The 21651-nt window shown below is 31.9% G+C and overlaps 1 protein-coding gene across 1 annotated transcript in view; it reads left to right on the top strand.

Annotated features, from left to right (window-relative positions):
• LOC129218479 (attractin-like protein 1) overlaps positions 1 to 21651 on the top strand; it is a 117024-nt gene that overhangs the window by 51344 nt on the left and 44029 nt on the right. Inside the window, exons 7-13 of the mRNA XM_054852760.1 lie at positions 2334 to 2586; positions 3231 to 3411; positions 3608 to 3762; positions 3901 to 3988; positions 4787 to 4851; positions 8421 to 8567; positions 8655 to 8773. Coding sequence (XP_054708735.1) covers positions 2334 to 2586; positions 3231 to 3411; positions 3608 to 3762; positions 3901 to 3988; positions 4787 to 4851; positions 8421 to 8567; positions 8655 to 8773 — 1008 coding nt within the window. The remainder of the gene's footprint in view (positions 1 to 2333; positions 2587 to 3230; positions 3412 to 3607; positions 3763 to 3900; positions 3989 to 4786; positions 4852 to 8420; positions 8568 to 8654; positions 8774 to 21651) is intronic.

A 21651-nucleotide genomic window follows, 5' to 3' on the forward strand; every position in this document is an offset into this window, starting at 1 on the left:
AAATTGAACAATCTCAAAAACAAATCAGAGTTTAGTAATCCTATTGCTTCCGCTTCTGTAACGCTCGTCCGCCTTTTTGTGTAATGTGATTTTACTGCTGGGACGCGCCTAATTTTGAGTTCACCACTATTTTTAGAACTTCTGTGTTATATTCTGTAGTAGTGGGCTTAGCATGTTCTTGATTTTGCCACGCCCACTCAAAAAGTGTAATTTAATTGCATCAGAGTTTATTTCAACCACTTGCAATTGTCAGAGTTTATCTTAAATTATTGAAAGCTTTAGAAAATGAAGACTTTAGTCAGGCGATAGAACATACAAATAGGAGAATTCTAATAGTCAAACATTGGTGCCCAACGTGCAGCTTGCAAATTTGATCCATGTGGCCAGCTGTAAAATCTGGTTTAGAAAAATGAATTCACTGACATTAAATGGCGAATTAATACTGGCAAGTTAGACATTAAATAGTACCATTCTCTTCATGTAACAAGATAATGAAAATGTTTATGTAGTCTTGGCAAAGTCATGGAATTTTTTCATCCGAATTGAGTGTGAACCCTGTACGTAATGTCTATTGTTAATGTTTCTCTTCTGGAATATTAATTATGTCATATTGGAATCGACTCATATTGTTAAGAGATCTGCATATTGATCTAATTTGATTCTTTTTCTGTATTCATTAGCAAGTGCAATTTTTATCAATTTGACATATTTAATTTTTGAGAGTATTTTTATCCAAAACTTTGCATCTGCTATTAAAATGAAACATTTTTTAATTGTTAAAACATACATAATTTTTAAATGAATTCCGAACTAAATGTTTCAGAAGTGAAACTTGACTGTCACACATCTATCTCTTTGTTCTTACTTTGAGCCTTGACGATACTTATTCAAAATTGTTAATGATACATTCAAAGAAATACTTGGACTTAAGTAAATGTAAAAGTTTTGAATTAAAAGTTTTTTCTTAAATTATTAGCATATGATTAAGAAATGTTAATTCTTTGGGCCTCCAAGACTTGCTATCTGCCTTTCAGAGACTTAAAAACTGTTTCTTCGTAGTTTCTGTGGACGTGCATTCCTTTACTACAGACTATGCTAGTGATAATACATTTTGTATAAAATTTTGATTTCAATTGTTTATTTCCACTAACATAATTTGTTTAAAATGCTTTAAAACTATGTTTTCCTTATTACTAATCTTCAAGAGGATAGAAGAAAAGAGAAAAAAAAAAGAAACCTTGGAATCACTTGCATTTTTTAAGATGTCTCTCAAAAGCTGATGCATGCCCTTTTTTTTTCTTCCAGTGTATTTTATTTTCCCTTTTTTTTCCTTCTTCCCTTGTTTCTATGTCTATGAAAGTAGAGTGATTCAACAGCCACTTGCCTGACTTTTTATTACATGTACACTTCACTCAGGAAGAGCAAGAGTTCTCTCCTTCGGTTTGAGAAATGAGAAAGTTCTGTTCTGACTCATTTCAAATGCTAGGATATTTTTACTTTTTATCCTTTTTGTCTTTTTGTCCAATTAACAAATCTTATAAGTGGATTGACGAAATGACGTCATTTCTTAAGTGTTGCACTTAGAGTCATTTCATTTTTTATGTCACAGTATATTAAGTGAAAATGACGAAACCCATTATTATTTTTTTAAATTTATATTTTTTGAATAACATTGCTAAATTAGAAATTTTAGGAAAATATATTTCATTATATTTTCAAGATATGTCTTTAACACTTCTTTCAGTTGATTTAAATTTAATTTTCATTTGATATAAGATTTAATTTTCATTCACTTTTAGTTTACAATTTAGCAGAATTACAAGTATTATTAATAATTTTGCTAGTGTATATTTTTTCTGTTTCTATTCTAATCAATATTAATGTGAGTTAAAATATTATTTTCATTAATTTTATTTTTATGCTAGGTTTTTAAAGTCCAACTATTAATTTTTGTAATGTTTGAGGCTTAGCTATTTTTGAGAAAATTCCATGCTTTCACTATTGTGAAAAACTTTTTTTTTTTACCTTGCTGGAGTGCAAAAAATTCCCCTTTTATAATGGAGAGTCTTTTCTTCTTAAAGATTTTGTTTTTCTCTCTTTTCTTTATGTGTTAAATAAATTGTCCAATTATGTGATAATTCTATGAAAATGATTATCATTATCAAAAATATTTTCCATAAGAGATGCTATCATGTGTCCATACCCCCCCCCCCCCAGTTTTATGTACTAAAAAAATAAAAAATGAGAGTTGATAATCACAATTTTGTTCATGTTTACTGTGATACTCGACAATGGGTTTCTATTTATCTGAATTTATTTTTCTCTTATTTCAGGGAAACTTATATATGTATGGAGGAATGTTATACAATGGAACTGTTTTGAATGAGTTGTGTGTTTATAATACTTCTAAGCGCACTTGGCACTTGCTTTCAAAAATGACGATGGATCAAAACTGCCACTCTGAACCTTGTAGTCCTTTAGCAGCTATAGGACACACAGCAACTGTTGTAGGAAAATATATGATCGTAATTTTTGGACATAACCCTGTGTATGGTTATCTTAATACAGTACAGCATTACAATTTTGGTAAGAATAATTTTGTAGCAGATTATAATTTTTATCTACTGATAATTTTATTCTTAATTTCATGTTTAAATAAATGATTTTCAAGTGCTAAGTACCACTTTAATTTACACTTTACATATATCATGGATGAAAAGAAATACATGCCAGAAGAATATTTTTTACCTTAATAATACAAAAAGAGCAGGGGCAAAAATTCAAAATTTTAAACTGATGGAATACTTCCCTTTAAGGAAATCACATATTTTTTGGAAAGGAGAAATAGTGATAATATTATAACTATTTCAAGATTTTCATCTTCCCAAATTTTATAAAAGTTTGCTCTTGGCACTGTGTTTTCCATTCAATGTGCACAAGTAAGCCAAAAATTTTGTGAAATTCTAAATCATAATGAAATAGTTTTCATTTTCATACTTATCTTAAATTTAATTTTCAATAAAAATCTCCTTTAAATTTTTTTTTTTTTTTTGGATTTATTGGTATTCCAAACTACGAATCTAATCTATGCTTAACATTAAAAATAGTTTATTAATAAATAAAATCTTAAAAAAGTTGTATAAAAAATAAAAATTTTAAAATGTAAAAAAAAAATGTATAAACCAGTGTTAAACTTAGAGTTAAGTTGTAATGCTTGTTTATTCCTAAAGCTTTAGATCAATGGGAACTGGTAACTACTCGAGGTGCTATAGTTAAAGGTGGCTATGGGCATACTAGTGTTTATGATCATCAAACACAGAGAATTTATGTTTATGGAGGTTATCATTCTCATGGGGCCGAAGCAGCACTTGTGGATTACCTGTATGCATACAACTCTTGGGAATATACTTGGTAATTATAAATTATTTTTTAATCATTAAAAAAATCAAATTTAAATTATGTTTTTCATGCTAAAATCTGTATATAATAATTTTATCCTTGCAAGTACATTGATTTGTGAAAGTCGGAGCTTATTTCTAGCTTTTTTATAATGCTAGATGATCAATAAATGTTTTTTCTTCAATTCAACTTATAACTTTCTTCCTAGGGTTCTTCTAACACCTAGCCAGTCACATCGCTATTTGCATAGCAGTGTAATTTTAAATGGAATGATGTTAGTATTTGGAGGGAATACTCACAATGGTACATCATATAGCAATGGAGGACAGTGTTTTTCAGCTGATTTTCAAGCTTATGATATAGGTAATAAATGCTCTGTCAATTACTATTGAAATTCTGCTGTTCCTTGTTTTAAATGTTAATATCCTTTCTGTGGAATTCCTTTGCTGAGTGTTACAATACTCTCTGAAGTGTGATTCTTTTTTTTTTTCCCTTTTTTAGCATGTGATACTTGGCATAGAATGAATTTTCCATCAATACATAACCAAAATATTGCAAGGTTTGGTCATTCAGCTGTTGTCTATAATGGGTAGGCTTTGTTTTTCATAAATATTATTTAACTGCAAGAATATTACTTTAAATTTTGGATGTGGGTGTTTTAAATACTATTTCTTACCAATTTAGTGCTTCTAATATCAGTTCTTTTCATTTTCTCTGCATGTTTTAGCATATGTTTTCTAGACCTTTCGAGTTTTTTTTTTATTTACTACTACAATTTGTCTTACGGGAAGACGTAACAGATGTAAGTAAAGCATTGTGAGCCTTGGCAGTATTGATCTCTGCTACACACAGTCAAGACCTAAAACAGCATCCATATAAATGTTACAGTTTTGCTGCATAAAACTGTTTTGATGTTTGTGATTTCTTTTTCAAATAGTAATAAATTTTCATATTTAGGAAAAATAAGTAAGAAGAAAGCAAAAAAGAAAATACACTCTGAAGAGAAAAAGAGCAATTTAAAGCAACAAAGCACTTAACCTACCAACCTTTGCGATAAAACAACCGCCTCTTATTTTTACTTTTCCCGTTACTCTTTTTAAAACAGATAATAGATTTGGTGTTTTTCAAAATGTGATAGTAACAGTTGAACAGCATTTTAAGATACAGTGAAATCCCTCTAATGTGGACACTAATGGGACAAATTTTTTTTGTCCGCAATACAGAGGTGTCCGCGGGACAGCGGTTTAATAATGTGATTTGCATTGGAATTGGGGAATTAAAAATCGTCCGCATAAGAGGGGTGTACGTTAGGTGGGGTTTTACTGTATATATTTCTCTAAATAGTTTCTGTGCAAAATTTAATGCTTTTTATTTCATGTAATTTCAGATCTATGTATGTTTTTGGAGGATTCAATGGGCAGATGTTAAGTGATATACAGAAATTGACACCAGGTTTGTCTTCTTAACTAATTAATGCTTTATATGTAATTATATATTTAAAATATTCCAATCTTTGCTCTGCAATTTTCAGTTATGTTCTGTAAATTTGAAGCTTATCATATTGGCACCCTCAGAAAGAATAAGCCTTGTTCAAGTATATAAGTGACTTAGAAATTTCATCAAAACTTTAAATAAATTTTATTTATTTGTCTCCAGAAAAAGTTGCCTATTTAAGTACAGCTGCTCATGCCGCTGTGTTTGGCATTGTATTCATCTGCAAATACATTTGTGTCATCAATTTGAACAAGTCCAGAGCAAGGAATGGACTTGCACTTTTCTACGACTGCATCTTTGAAGCACTACTACAAACTTTAATGAAAATTTGATACAATTTTATGTGTGATATCAATGAATTGTTGTGCATTCTTGGATTAAATTTTTATTAAATGTTATGCATTGTAGTTATCTGCTTTGCTTAGTTAAAAAAAAATATATATAATAATGATTGTACTAAGTTATACTTGCTAATTTCTTACTTAGTTTATTTTTGTGTGAACCATTTTCATTAATGATTCGCCAATATCTCTGTTCAAGTGCAAAATTAGCAATGAGTGTAAAATACATCGTGCGTGAATTTTTAAGATTTTGACACCTCCAACCCCAAACAAACTTTTTGAAGTGGCCCTCAATGCAATCAAGACTGGTGTTTGTGGCCTGCTGTTTCAAAAATGTCGTGCATTCCTGATGTATCCTATTATTTTCACCTCGTCTTATATTTAAATTTTTGTTGAGGACTTGCACACTCATAGTTTGTCACACCCACTTAAAAATTTCTCACCAGTTCTATCGAAGCTAATTTAAGCCAATGCCATTTGTCAAATTTAGTCTCATTGCTTATTAAAGATTTTGCTCATGAAGATGTTAATAAAATTAAATGTATTTTAATTATTCTTTGCTAATTTATAATGAATAGATAAGTAAATATGGGAATCCCTGGCTCAGGTACAAGGAACTGCTTAACTTGAGTAGGAATGAGGTCAAGAAGTCTGTTGGGTTACTAAATGGACACTGCTCTCTTAATAGGCACCTTAATCTGATAAGTGTTATCGACAACCCTTCGTGTAGAGGATGTCATATGGCTGATGAAAGTTCAATTCATGTGCTATGTGAATGTGACTTCTACTCTGCACAAAAATTTGAGCACTTGGGATACCACTATGTAGATCCCTGGGAACTGCCTAGAATTTCGGTTAGGCAACTGCTGAGTTTTATTTCTGTTACTGGGCTCCTTTAGTAGTCTAAGCGGGGATAGTACAATAGACCTGTGGTCTCGGTGCTCGCGCTGTTTTCAAGCGCCCCCCCCCCCCTTTTCACTTCATACTTCAAATATGGGAAATTAAAAATGCTTATACTCAAAGTATGACAGATTTATATAAAGCTGCTTTATTGGTTAAAAATATTTCTTACTGTGCTTGTGCTTTAAATGATTATCAAAGTGCAAAAACAAACTAGTTAAGTGGCTTTCTTAAAGTAAAAAAAAAATTAATGCAAAGTACCATTGTGCTTGGCAAGAATTTCAAAATGCTCTTTAAAATCACCACAGATGCTTCTCTAATTGTTTCTGCCCTGATTATGTAAAAATACAGTTTAAATCTTTATCATTTTCTTTTTCGTTTATGAAAGAAAACTTTTTAAATGCAGATAGGTAAAAATGTAAAGCCTTGTAAAGTTCTCCACTAACTGAATCCAGTTCACTGCACTAAGGGTTGAGAATCCCTGGCCTAGACTGTGTGAGATATGTTTAAAAATTTATATAATATTATGAAGTACAAGTTTCAGTCTTTGTTGAAACTGCTGCTAATCATTTGTTTCAAAGGCATGTACAAAACACTATGTTTGCTTGTAAAAGGATCATGGATTAGAATAATATTAAAAATCATTGAAAAATATATTTCGATATTTTTACCAAAGACATATTATAGTTGAAGAGCAATTCTTTGGAATCTTCACTATTTTGAAAGATTTGCATGCAATTCAATTTAGTTTCTCTTAACAGTTTGGTTATCCAATTTTTTTCTCTATACATTTTTTGGCTTCCAAGCAGAGCATCCTCACATACTTCGTCTATTCAGCTAACTGAACCAGCTTATGAGAAACATCATGTATACCTTTTTAAAATATTAAACCACCTGAATTATTAATTTTTTGCAGGGTATCCGTGCACCTGGAAAGTCGAGGAAAATCATTGAAAGTCATGCATTTGGATGATGATCGAAAATAGTCATGAAAAATTATAATTTTCAGCAAAAAATGCTCAAAAATCATGGAAACTGACAGTAATGGGTTTTAGATTCTAGAGCGTAAATACTTACCAAATTTTACAGATAGTATTAAATCTAGATATCTTAGCTGTTTGTTGCACTTTTATGTGTCACTCTCGATTTTTTTTTACACAAAAAATGCGCTTGCTTAAGGAATAGCTATTCACCCGTAGTTTTACATGCATAGTACTGCTAGTTTGAGGGTTTTTTGCATTTTGGAAAACCATTTTACAAATTGAAACTATTTTTTAATTTTTACGTTTGAAAAATTCTCGTGTATTACACCATATTTTTCAGAGAAAAAATAATAAATTTGTTCACATGTGCATTCTTCTGTGTTTCTAACTTTCATATGATTTCTCGGAAACTGAAAAATAATATCTGAAATTTTTTCTTTGTAAATGAATGCATAGTAGCAAAATATTAAGTTTAAATTTCTTATTATTTCATGTGTATCACTAGTTACTGTTTTACTTGTATTTTGTTTTTTTCGAAGACATATGTGCAAAGCATAGATCATATGGTTGAAGTTTTATTTTTTCACAAAGCACTATAATATATAAATAGATATTCTTGTAAAAGAAATGTGTTTTATCTGGAAATTACATCTTGTGAGTCATGGAAAATTACAAGTAGAAGTCATTGAAAATTGGAGAAAGTTATAAATTTCAAAACTCAAAACATAGCATATACCCTGTTTTTAGTTTTCCAAAGCTAGAGTAAATCTATTTTTGATTGCGAACACATTAAAATTCGTGTTTGTAGAGGAAAATAGTCTGTGCAAAGAAAAAATTTATAAATTTTTTTCATTATTTGTCTTTATTTTTTTAAAAATAGGTCAAAAAACCTTTTAGAAGCTTATATAAACCCTGTAAATCTCATTTTTGAACTTTTCATTTTTATTTACATAAATAATTATAACTTATAACTTTGTTTTTCCCTCAAAAAGCTCAATATACAATACCAAAATTAAGTCATTTAGCTTTGAAAATGTTTTAAAAGATATAGAGTACAAACTTGTAAAATGAACTTTTCAATTTCTTTTTTTAAGCAATTATTATCATAATATAATAGTAGTCGGCATCCATGTTAAGAGTATTTTAACTGTTGTTGCAAATTTTGTTGTGACAAAAAATCATATTATTAAAGATTAAATGTCTTTACTTCCCGAAATTTTCAAGCAGTGCACTTAGCGAGTTTCTAAAACCTAAGATTATATTATAGTTTACAGTAGTTCATTGTATTTTATTATTGTTTTAGGTTCATGTGAAAAAAATGACAACAGTGGTGCTTGTGAAAAAGCTGCTCCTGGAATTAAATGTGTTTGGAATTTTGAAAAGAAAATCTGTCAACCATTTTCAGTTACAACAAAAGTAGCTTCATATCATACATGCTCTAGGAGAGGGGGTAATGAATTATAATATTATGTTTACTATTTTTCTATTAAGTACACGCTGTTTTTGATTACTCAATGATATTTTCCCCTTTTTATAGCAAATGTTACATCTTTATGTGGTCGACTGACTTCATGTCCTAGCTGTTTAGAAAATACCTATGGATGTGTTTGGTGTGGTTCTTCCTGCTCGCATGGTCGTTGCGGAAAAAATATTAAGGTACATTTTTTTGTACCATATTTTTACTGTTTTATTATTTGATTATCATTATGTTTCAAATTGTTTTAATTTATATTTGTATTTTGTGCAATTTATTTTTGATTAATGAATGAAAATGTTCATTAACTATATGAAAATTAACCCTTTTCTTTGTAATTCTGAAAAATTGCAATATTCAGGAGTTTTGGGGCTTTAAATTATTCCCTTTACAGTAATATGATTTTTATTCTCTAAATTTTAGAATTGAAAATTTAATGCAAATTATGTGATGTGCAGGGGTGCGGACTCGCTATGAAGTGAGTGTAAAAGACATATGATGCATGAAAAATGACTTAGTCCAGGCTAGTGTCTATTGAAATGCCATGAAACCTCTTTTATATATATATATATATATATATATATATATATATATATATATATATATATATATATATATATATATATATATATATATATATATAAGGTTTTTTGATGTTTTCTGTAAGAATTCGACTTTCTGATTTCAAATCCAAGGAGTACCAGACGCTAAACCTTGAACATTTTTACCAAAATGGTAAAATTCAAGATATCTGCCAAAACAACTGTAAGGTTCGATTTCTAGGTGTTAATCATTTTTTTAAACTATGAAGGGCATTAAAATAGAATGTTTTACCAAAGATTATCATTACAATGATATATAGGGATCATAAAAGTTTTGATTTACCTTAAGAATAAACTCTAATGGATTAAAAAGGCTTAAAACATATCAGAAAACTAAAGTAGTACCTATATACACTATGTTCATGGGTCATCAGGTATTATAAGGAAAACACTAAATAAAATTACAACTACTACTTTGGCATTATTACTAGGAATATTTAATAGATTCAGAAACAATTTGAAATCAATGAAGAACGGTGATGTACAAAATGCAGTTACTTTTCATGCCAAAGAGAATCACTCACATACTGCTTCAGAATGGCAGACAAATAATTCATGAAAAACTCTCCACTTGCATTGATGCATTAAATAGCTTTGATCAACCAGGGATGGGAGTGGTTAACATTTACTACGGTATGAATATCAATGATACAATTTTAAATGTAGAAGAATCTTAAAATTGGCAAGTCACAGTGGCATGCATATAAGAAACAGTAGTCTCAAAAATTTCCAAAAGACATTAAAAAAGGCAGTTAAAACAATGGCTATATTGCTATATTCAGTAAAAAGAAGATTAAAATCGGTGATTAACGTCATACGCTGCGTACAGGATTTATATATGCTAAAATAATTCGTTTAATGGCACCATTAAGGGAACAGTCTCCTTGCAGAAATCATTCAGTCAAGAACTGGTTCCTCATCCTACTGCTTAATGTGATGATGATGGAAATATGAGAGATTCAAATAAATCTGCATTGAAGTCAAAACTGAAAGTAGATTACATGTAGGACATAGTGTTTTGGCCTGCAAGGCTAGCAGTGGTGGGTGGTTGTATTAATGCTGTAGAAAACCATGCTTAGCACCGCATACAAAGATTTCCAAGGCATACTTTGACAAATGCAATAACTTTAGCACCAAGTCACAATGTCAAGGAAAAATTTTTATGTCGCGATTTTCAACTAAATGAAGAATCATCACCTTTGCAATAAAAGATATCAGCTTGAAAGTAGCAGCAAATAAGATGAAAGTAATTAAGTTTGGTTGGAAGCAAACTGAATTTAATGAATATTCCTCTATGTCAAAGTGTAATTGTTATTCTTCTCCACAACACCCCACCTTTTAGCTTTCAGCCTTAAGTTAGTGTAATTGTTACTGGTACCGATCTTTTTTACCATTGAAATTGGTTTAGGACCATAAGCAGACGCCTGTTGTCCTGAAAAAGCTGATGTGATTATAGCAAACCACATAATTTGCGAATAAGGAAAAGGAAAGTCACATCTAAGAGTCATTTCTGATGACACGGGGTCTTTGCATCTTAGCTCATCATCTTTACATAAGAAAGGGAGTAATGCTTAAGGAACAGAGTTGATCATGAAGAGAAGCACACCAGAAACTGGAAAAAAAAATCATGCCAAACATACCATCATAGCAGCGCATGCTTTCATTGACTGTTATAAACTGCTAATTTTTCCCAGCTATAATCAAGCCTATGAGAAAGGTGAACCAGCTAATTTCTATAAAATATTTTGGTAGTGAGCAAGTAGGCAGTGTGGATAAAAACCAGCTTCAGAAGAAGGCAAGCCGCTAAGTTTTTGACACATAAATGCCTCTTTCCATTTAGATCTCCCTTTGAAACATAATTTACCACAAATTTTCTAGAGGCAGTCCATCCTGATTGCGGCCATATAAACTGGAAATAAATTTTGATGCTGAATGTATCACATTATCTATTGTCACCGTTGGAACATCTGGATGAATTATGTCCAAGACATTTGTCAGCTCCAAGCGAAATGCTCAACTTAAACAGTTGCAGGTACACTACTAGACGCAGAGTATACTCTGCTCCATGGCGAAAATTTTCTATGCAATGTCCAGGATTCTGCTTTTGTTATGGATTTGACTTCAAGGATCCTTCAAAACCATCAAATATCGATAGTAATAATGATAATGATAGCAACAATTAAAAAAATACTTTTAAGAAAAATGAAAACACAATTTGTGTGAAGTCATCTGAATATATCATTTTTCTTTTGCAAACTATTCTTTGTTCCAGCAACAAATTGTTCTATTACAGTCTGTATGTGGCTGGACTGATTTTATTCATATCCCTTTTATAAATATTTCTTCCAATAACAGTAGAATATCATTCATCCAGATTTATGACCCAGGTTGTCTGAATTAATGAAAGTAAGAATCAAACAAAATAACCTATAAAATGAGCTAAGGATCACAAACAAACTACTGTATGCAGTAAAAATTCTCAAAAGCTCCCCAGTTTGCTGTAATTGACACCAATCGACATCACCGGCACGACAGTAACTTCTATCACCGTGCCACGAGCATACATAACACATATCTACAAAAATGCGCCTACTCATCTTTTATTTATACAATCTTTACATCTAAATGGCTGTCCGGATAAGGCAAAGTCCAGTTTAAAAGGGTTTGAATGAATGAAGGTTTGCTACATATTTTGTCCTGGCTAAAAGTTGCAATAATTTTTAAAATGTCTAATACATTTCATTGCACTTATGTTTCCTATTTTTGCTTTTTACCTTTTATAGCCGCCATCTTGAGTTTTGCCATTTTTTAAAAAAATGCTCCAAGTTTAGCCTTTGGCACTCAACAGATTTGGAATCAGCAGGTCAAAATAGTATAAGAACAGTCAAAAAACATTATATATGTTCGAAAAAGAGGTATACGGCCTTCTAACCTGGACTAACTGCATTTTCTAAACACAGTGGGTCCCAAAGGATGTGCCATTTTCTGCCTCTAAGGTTTTTTTTTTTTTCCTTTCTTTCAAAGTTCATAAAAGTTAAGCCAGAGCAAAATGAGATTCAGTTTTCTCCTAAAAGAATTACAACCAGAAATCTGAAAGGCCTATTAGCAATTCCTTTGTGTTTTTCTTTCCTTTAATAGTAATGCCGGTGACAGGAGCTTGAAATGCTTACTCCATGGAGGTGTGGGGGATTATACTAGTAGTCCTTGCCCCCTGTACTTTGGAAATTAATTTATCTCTTTACATAGGTGTCAATTGCTGATCCACATCACATGCATGACTGCACATTCCCCTAATGCTTCAGCAATGCATTTGCATGAAATGGAATGTTCTTCAAGAATTTTCACTTTATGTTAAGCAATTACTTACTCTTTTCATGCTCCCTGCAAAATTGTTCTGTGCTAAAATGTACTGAGCCAATTGAGTAGCTAACAATCAAGTAGTTCCAGACCTAAAATTATCACATTCTGTGAAAATGCTGTTTAGTTACATGTATTTAATTTTTTTAAATACATTTTAAAGATGTTTATTATATTTATCTTTTAATAAATTTATTATAAGGTATCTGATACTCCTATTCTTGGCCCTAAATCAGCAATAGGGATTGAATCTTATTTTGACTTGTTTTTGATATTTTTAGGAAAAAACTATAAATTGGATAGGCAGCATCAGGCAAAGGAACTTGATAAGGGTTGACCTAGTATTAGGGCTGAAGAACTCTTTAAGTCTGAATGGAAAGTGTTAGAAGGCTGTTGGTCTTCTTGCTGGTCGTTACATTCTTAAGCCCTCCATCTTACTGTTATGAGCGTCATAACACTAGAATTACGGAAGGGGTCATTTTGATCCAAGCAAACTTTTTTTGCTAACTGCTTCTCTGTATCTTTGCATGAAACTTATTCCTTTCTTGACTTTTCCTTAATCATTTTGCTGTGCCATAATATTAAGTTTTCAGGAAAATTGTATTCTATTTCAAACCCAAATTAAATGGTTGTACCTAATATCTGGACATGTGTCATTTTGATCTTTTTGAGCAAAATAAAAATGCAAGCACATTTACTCATGCTGAAACAGAGCAGAAACTCAAAAATGTCTCTTACAACATATGATTGTCATAACTTGAAGCATGAATGATTTTTTTGTACATAAAAGGGGGCTTTAGCCCCTAGTTTCTGAAATTCAACTGAAACAGCTCTGGTTACTTTGGGGTTGTTTAAAACTTTTTAAAATTACTTCATTATATATCAGTAAAATCTTTGCATCCTTTAAATAAACTATTTCTTTTTAATATTTTCATTTGAAACTAAATTTTACCAATATATAACATTACATAGCAAACTATACAGATTTCTTTTCAGAAGGTCAAAATGACCCCCGCTGTATTTCTAGGTTTTAAATGATTGCCGTGATTCAAGTGGTAATGATCCAACTTGTAAGAGTTGCCTCTTTCAGAAAAGAATTGTTGGACACATTCTGTGGGATTGCGAGGTGTTTTCTGCCTACCGGTTTGAACACCTTGGTCGCCACTTGCTTGAGGGTTGGAAGATTCATGACATTCCCATTAGATGCTTGCTGAATTTTGCTTCTGCTATTTAAGACTTTTCTTTGAGGATTCGTACAATGGATCTCTGGTCACAGTACTTGGCTCTGTTTAGCCCCCTCTCCTTCATTTCATTTATTATCTAGATAGATCCATAGCAATAAAATAGCCTCCCTCTCACGAATATTCGGCAAACTTTATTTTTTAGATCTTTTTCACAATATTGCTAGCTAACTTCTCTCATACTTTTTTTATTTTTCGTGCAGAGATTTTTTTCCATGAAATAATTTTAACTGGATTATAATCAGAGCAACTCCGCATCTATAAAATTGCTGCATTGAGCTAAACCATTGCGGTTGAACTTTCGATTTTTTTCATGCATAGCTTTTGCCTTTCATACTTTGTAGAGATTGTTTATTTTAATCTTAAAGAACAATTACACATCCATAAAGTTTGGCATTAGCTTTTAATTTTAATTTAGTTTCAGTTAATATTGCCATTAAAAGGGGGGGGAGGGTAGATGGAGGGAGAACATTTGTTTCACGTTTATAAGATTTTTAATTAATTTTTTGAGAGTTCTAGATTTGTAAAATATTTGTTTCAACATTGCGCTAAATTGAAGTCATGCTGGTCAGGTGGCTCTAAATTGAAACATTTTTGTATTCAGTTTCATATGAGTTGGTACAAACTGTTCACTCTTAATACCATTCTTTAAATGAGAAAAAATCTAAAAGGAATCCATGATTTTAAAAAAGAATCTACATTTCTGTGAACCCTGAGCCCCTGGGACCCAATTTTATGAGTCGTCAGCGGCATCCCTATATGTATGTGTAAAAAAAAAAATGCACGCAAGTAATTGAAAAATATTAACCAAAACTGCTTTGAAAATATTCAGTTCTCATTACAAAATGTGCCAATTTTGTTTTCAATGTTCAGCTTGGGGTTTCTGTAGCAAAACATTGCTCGCTTGCATTTGGACAACGAATAAAAAAAAGTATGAAAGCAGGAGACATCTTACTTTGGAAAAAAAAAACATTATTTTTCAAGAAAACAAAATCTCTTTTCATACACTTTATGAGTATGAGTAGACACTTACATACAAGCTTATGATATACAAATATCTAAAATAGTATCAATTTAATTTTTTTTTTTTTCGGAAATAGAATGTCATGTATAGGGTCTGGTGGGGGAAAGTGGTCAATGGGGGTAAAGTAGTCATACGTCAAAGAAATGGCTATAGCTTGGAAATAAATGTTCGAATGAATGTGAAAATTTTATTTTAGAGCAGGGGGGTTAGAAACTACATTCTGAATACAAAATTTTACAACTGGAAAAATGTTATGTGGTTTAAAAAAAATATTTTGGGTGAATATGAAAAATTTTACAATCTTAACACCTCTTTTAACTTCCTCAGGAAATTTTGTTTGTTAGAATTATGAACAGATGGACTGCACAGGAAGCTTCCTACATGTCTCAAGAAATCTTACTCGTTAGCAGTTAGCTCAATCTCTTTTTGATAATTTTTTAGAGCAATTTAAGTAATATGGAGTAAAGTGGTCATAATATTAGGCTTAATGAATGTTGTTCTTCTAAAGTCACTTAATATTTAAGTATAAGGCAGATATAAATTGAATATTAATTTCACTTAACATGTTTTGTTTTTACAGTAAACGGGGTTAAATTTACGAGTATATGCGTATGCATACGCATATACTCGTGTAGACACGTATATATACGTATTCACATAAATGCACCAATAACTATGTATATGAGTGTCTGCAAGTATTTTTTATCTATATACAGCTATACATTCGGCTATACACGTATATGCTGGCTTAAACTCATATATATACGAACAGTTATATACTCAGGTAGACACGTATATACGCATTCGTACTCGAGTAGACACTTACATACAAGCTTATGATATACATGTATACAGGGTGGCTTTAAACTCTATGGCAAATCAATCCTAGGTGTTAGAGGGAAGGATAAGAAGCAAGAATCATAGGGAAAATATGGTCACTAACACAACGTTGACGTGCTACATGTACGCAAAGCCAGAAACTGATGGATGCAAAACAGGTCACAAATTTATTTCTGTTGGCCTTTAAAGGTGGACCAACGGATGTGGAATGGTAAGTTCGGGAGAAATGAAGCAATGGAAACTGAATTTCAATTTAAATAACATTTTATTCAAAAACATGTGTAAAATGTAAATAGGCAGAAACAATCAAACATTTATAAAAAGTAAATCCCCTATTAACAATTCACATATAATAATACCCCCCAACAAACAAATATCACAGAGAAATATCACAAGATTCAATTACTGAAAAAAACTATCAACAGTTCTAAAACGTTCCTAATATTTTTAAAAATTTACCCTACTCCATGCCACAACGATGGTAGCTGTCCAGAAAACTATTTAAATAATCATACCACTGGAAGTCCATACTTTTAAACTTGGCACACATAACAACGAAGGTAACATCCATCTGTCGGATGTTCAGACGAGTTGAAAACGTCCACTCGTGGACAGCAGACCAGAATCCATGGTCAATCAATCCCAGGCACACCTATGCCACAGAAACAGCAGCACAGGAAATTATTTGCCCAGCTTCAAGCAAAACAGGAACCTCCACTAGCAGAGGCTACCTCACCATATAGTGGATTCAATCCAGTCCGACCGGCTCCGTAATCGAGTATATGCCAGACGAACCTTCCGGCTTTGTTAGGCCTAATACTTAAAAAAACATCAACTCTTTAAATTTATATTCCTTAAAAAAACTCCTTCGTTACTTGTAGGGCACTGTTTTAGAACATCCTGCACTGTTAGCAGGCTATTGAATCTTGTTACTACATATCGGAAAACCTCCACGTCCTCTGCGTGGATAAATCATTCTATTCGAGCACACATGCTCAAATCAAAACACACCGTCTGCAGAACGGAAGCAAATCATAAGAGATCAATTGATTGATTGTTTTTCTATTTAAACCTTCTCTGTTACCCCGACGCAATGACATGACGTCATCAAAATTTGCATCTGAAAGCAACTCACAGTTAATCCTTTAACTGTTGCTATTTCTTAAATTTACTTTCTTGACTGCTACCAGCAGAAAGATCCTCAACTCATGAGGCCTGACGTCACGTCCGCCGATGGGCGAAACACGTGATTGACTTGTCGGGTGTTTAGTCACTTGGGGATTTCTCACGCTCAGGATTTTACGCACGCCGGTTTTTCAACAACATTTAAAAACGGAATGTATTTCTAGGATAGTTTGAGTGAATAAGTTTTAAACAATTAAAATACATTCTATCTTTTTAAGAAATTGCTCCAAGAACATAAAATATAGGCTTCTGCTAACAATTTCACAAAGACAATTTTACACAACATTTAAGGTCTCAAGAAAGTTTTAAAAAGATTTATGAAATCTGCGGATCGCAGCTGTAATACACGCGTCGCAATCACAAAACACGTTCTGTTGTAATAATGAGACTTATGAAAATCGTTCATCAGTCGCTGTGCCTTTGTTGCGATGCACGTATTAGAGTTACTACAGGCCATAACTTTTAGCAACTCCTCTAAATATTTCTTAAACTAAAATGTTGAGTAAAATACTCTTTGTGAACAAATTTGTGACCTGTTTTGCATTAATCAGTTTTTGACTTTGTGTGCATGTAGGGCATCAGCAACCATAAGTTTCTCATAATTCTTTGCTTCTTATCCTGCCCTCTCACATCCCTTAGATTTTCGCTCAAGAGTTTGGATTCACTCTGTAGGCATGCACGTATATAAGCGTTCATACTCGAGTATGCATACATGTACAGGTATATTCAAGAAAATGTACGTATATGCGTCTTATAATCGTGTTTACATACGTATATAATCGTGCTTCCATATATATACGAGTATATACCTGAGTAGTCATGTACAGACACGCACTGGGTGTATCTACGAGTTAACTCATGTATACGTGTTCATGTATGCGTGTATGTACTCTTATATATGTGTATATACGTCTACTATACACGCATATAGACAGGTATGCGCGCATATACTCAAGATACAAATGCATACGCTCATATGATGTTTGTTTACACGTGTATATACTCGTATATGCACGTGACACATTTATACATGTCATGTATATACTCGTGAAGACACTTATACACTCTTGTAGGTTATACCGTAAAAATTCTTATATACTGTGTATACACGTATATTCTTGTGTAGGCACGTGCATGCATGTATCTGATGTATACATGTATCTACTCATATATAGGAACGTGTTTACTCATGTTCACAAAACACATACATACTCGTGTATGCACGCATATACTTGTGCATATATTTGAACTATAAAAACAACCGAACTATACAAATATTAGGGTTATTTATAACGGTTTTGAAGCTATTTTTCACTATGACCACTTTACCCCATGCTATGACCACTTTCCCCCACCCCATGGGTTAACGTGGTCATAAATACATGAAGAAAAGAAAGTGTTATAAAACTACTTAAATCAATTTTTTTTCCTAAAATTCAATGTGCCGTGTTCTTTAATAATGCAATGTAAAATAATAATAAAAAAAGTTGAAGTTTTTTAAAGAAATTATAGCATTTTTTGTCCACCTAAGTTGAAAACCTACGATTTTATGGCCACTTTACCCTACCAGACCCTATTGAATATGCAATAATATTGGCTGATGACTTATAATTAAAATACTTCCGAGAAAGTATCCTCAATTTTTTTTCTGCACTTTTTTTTTTTTAGAATGTATGATTCCTATTGATTAACATTACTTGGTTCTAGACAGTTGTAAAATTATTTTATATAAAGCTGAAAACATTAATGCAATTGTCATACATGCTGAATCTACTGTTTTTTGCAGTAGCTTCTTCTCCTTTATTGGCTGCCTTAAGATTTCCCGCTTCCTTCAACTTTTTGAAATAATTTAGCCAAAATTATTTAAAAAGACTCACTGTTACAAATTAATTCATCCACAATTTTCAATGATCAAAATTGATTCGAAGATAAGATCAAACCATGGTCATATTAAAATGCAATTGTAAATTTATTTTATTCCTTACAAAGCTAGATTTTTTTGCTTTGGTTCCACACTTGAAATGAGAAATGCAATTTGTGTTGGGAATTCCATTTTTCGTTAATTTTTGATTACCTGTTAACAGGATAGTGAATAAAATTCATGTTTGTTTTTATTTTAAGTTTAGTTCTGAAAAGTTTAAACAATTTTCTGTGATTATTTTGGGTGCGCGTTTTTAAGTCATTTTTTAAAAAAGCTGGTCAAAGTTAATGGGAGCCGGATAGTTGGCACCGTCAATTTTCCTGAAACTTTCAGGATATTTTACTAGTACTGAGATAAGAGAAAGTGAAGTTTCTTTCCTCTCTGATTTGTTGACCCTCGAGTGGAGGTCAAAGTTTAGGGTCGTGAGAAAAAAGAGCTAAATATATTATTGTTTTGCTTAAAAAGCAATGAGTGAACCAAGCAGATTCTTTTAAATAAGGATACTACTTGATACTAAGTACATTTTCGTATGAATATTTTGGTGACTCACTCTTTGAGGGCAAAGGTCAATTGTACATGCTTTAAAAAAAATTTTTTTTGCCTTTTTTGGGCCTGGATATCTGCTAAAGTCGTGAGTAACCCTCAGAAATAAGAGTATGATTAACTACTCACCATAGTATAGTACTAAGAAAAATATAAAATACAGTCGAGTCCCGACTTACTCGAGGGATGTGTTCCAAGACTCCTCGCGTAACTCGAAATCTCGCGTTGTGGAAAAGGGTATGTGAAAAAACGTTTATAAACATAACCAATCATTTTAGACACTTGTAAACACCACCTGAAACAGTTAAAAACCTTTTCTTAACTATACATTACTTTTTCTCACTTAAAGAACTGAATTTTTATTTGTATTTAAAAAAGTGTTATTCAACATAAAATACTGCTATGATGCACAAAAACAATGATGAATGAGAAAGAAAGACATAAATAAACCAGTACCGTACGTATAGCATGTAGTAAGGAAAACAATTGCCCTATAGTTGTACTGTACAGTTGATTCAGTAATGATTTTTGTAACTTAAAAAAAGTGAAAATGATTATGATTTATGCTACGTGATCAAACCCTTATTCTAATTTATTTTTTAATACAGTTGCTTCACTGGTTCTTTTATAACGTTGGCTTCTTTCATTTACAATAAAGAGCAGCTTCAATTTTCATAATTTTTGCATTTTGCTTGGAAACTATTACTCGGTGAACTTTTATGGATTTCCTTTTCTTGACTTTTAATTGTATGTATGGAAGATTCACTCATACCTAACTGTTGTGCTACCCTTCGAAGCATTTTTTGGTTCAGCTTCAGCTTTTCAAGATGCTTTACCTTTTCTTTAACTGTTAGAAACAGCGCTCTTAGGTGTTGTTATATTTCGTTAACTTTCGCATTTAGAATGAAAAAAAATAATGGAAAATGAGAAGTAGTTATTTGTATAAGCGATAAAAGACTAGTACGGTGTGGGTACTTCTGCTCTTAGTGATGCTAAAGGGATGAAGGTCCATTCACAAAAATTTACACACCACGGTTCCCTTCCGAAACTTTTCATGTTGCCAGCGAGGGCTCAAAAAATTTTTACTGTTGAAAAAATTGTGTTATAGCCATTTCGTGTAAGTCGGATCGAGGTGTAGCGGGAGTCGACTGTAGCTTTCGTTTCTCTTGGCTTTAGTAGTTAAACAGTCTCAAAGCCTATGATTTTTTTAAAATGTTCAAGTTTAGAGGTCAATAACTCTGATCGTGACGAGGCAACAACTTTGGGACACAGCTCTAGTTATAGTCCAAATGGTGTAGTTTAAGATTCCGGTTAGAAACCCATGGTAACTCAAATTTTCAATTCATCCCTTTCGGAAATTTCATCCCTTTCGGGGATGATCAAGCGGGGACAGTTCGAAAAATCAGGTCAGCTGACGTGGAACACTATGCACATTTCAACCATATGTTTTGCTATAACCAAACAAAACTGTTTTTTTTTCCTTTTTTTTGACTTTTTATTTATGTTTTTCCCTTTGAGCTAAATTTAATAAATTTGCTTATTTATAAAAGTTTATTACCAAGTATTGTATATGCAAATTCTACTGTAATTATGAACTAAATCTCCCCAATTGCAATTCTCTTCCTAAAATATAGCATTGATTTATGATCATTATAAAGTCAAAAAAACAAAACAAAGATGCATGTAAATTGTCAATATTATATCAGAGTGATTCCACATCAAAAATGGCAGATCAGCTCTGTAAGAAGAACTGCCATGTTGTGGTGAAGGTTACAGAAAAATTTTATGACACTGAAAGCATGAAATTATGGGAGCTTAAAGCCCATTTGGCTGTTGATTCATTCTATAATTTATGTGAGTTTGAGCTCAGAAGATTTTGAGTAGTACCCATGAGTAGTAAACTCATGAAAAAATGCTCTTTTATACTGAAATCATCATTTTTGAGACTTTTTTTATTAAGTAATACGATTAGATCTCATGGTTTTCTAACATGAGTCTAAAACTACACCACGTAGAGCATAATTACAGCTCTTGCTCAAAGTTTTTGACTCAGGAGTTATAGAGTAATTGGTGTAAAACTTTGATTTTTGTTGTTTCAAATTATCAACTTTGAGACCGCATAGTTAAAAAAGTTGATTAGTTGCCATGGGTTTCAAACCTGGACCTTAAACTACACCACTCGGACTATAACTAGAGCTGTGTCCCAAAGTTGTTGACCCATCACGATCAAAGTTATTGACCTCTAAACTTGGCCATTTAAAAAAAATCATCGACTTTGAGACCGTTTAACTACTAAAGCCAAGAGAAACGAAAGCTGTTTTATATTTTTCTTAGTACTATACTGTGG

The sequence above is a fragment of the Uloborus diversus genome, chromosome 3 (assembly GCF_026930045.1).
Source record: "Uloborus diversus isolate 005 chromosome 3, Udiv.v.3.1, whole genome shotgun sequence".
In the NCBI taxonomy this organism is placed as follows: Eukaryota; Metazoa; Arthropoda; class Arachnida; order Araneae; family Uloboridae; genus Uloborus; species Uloborus diversus.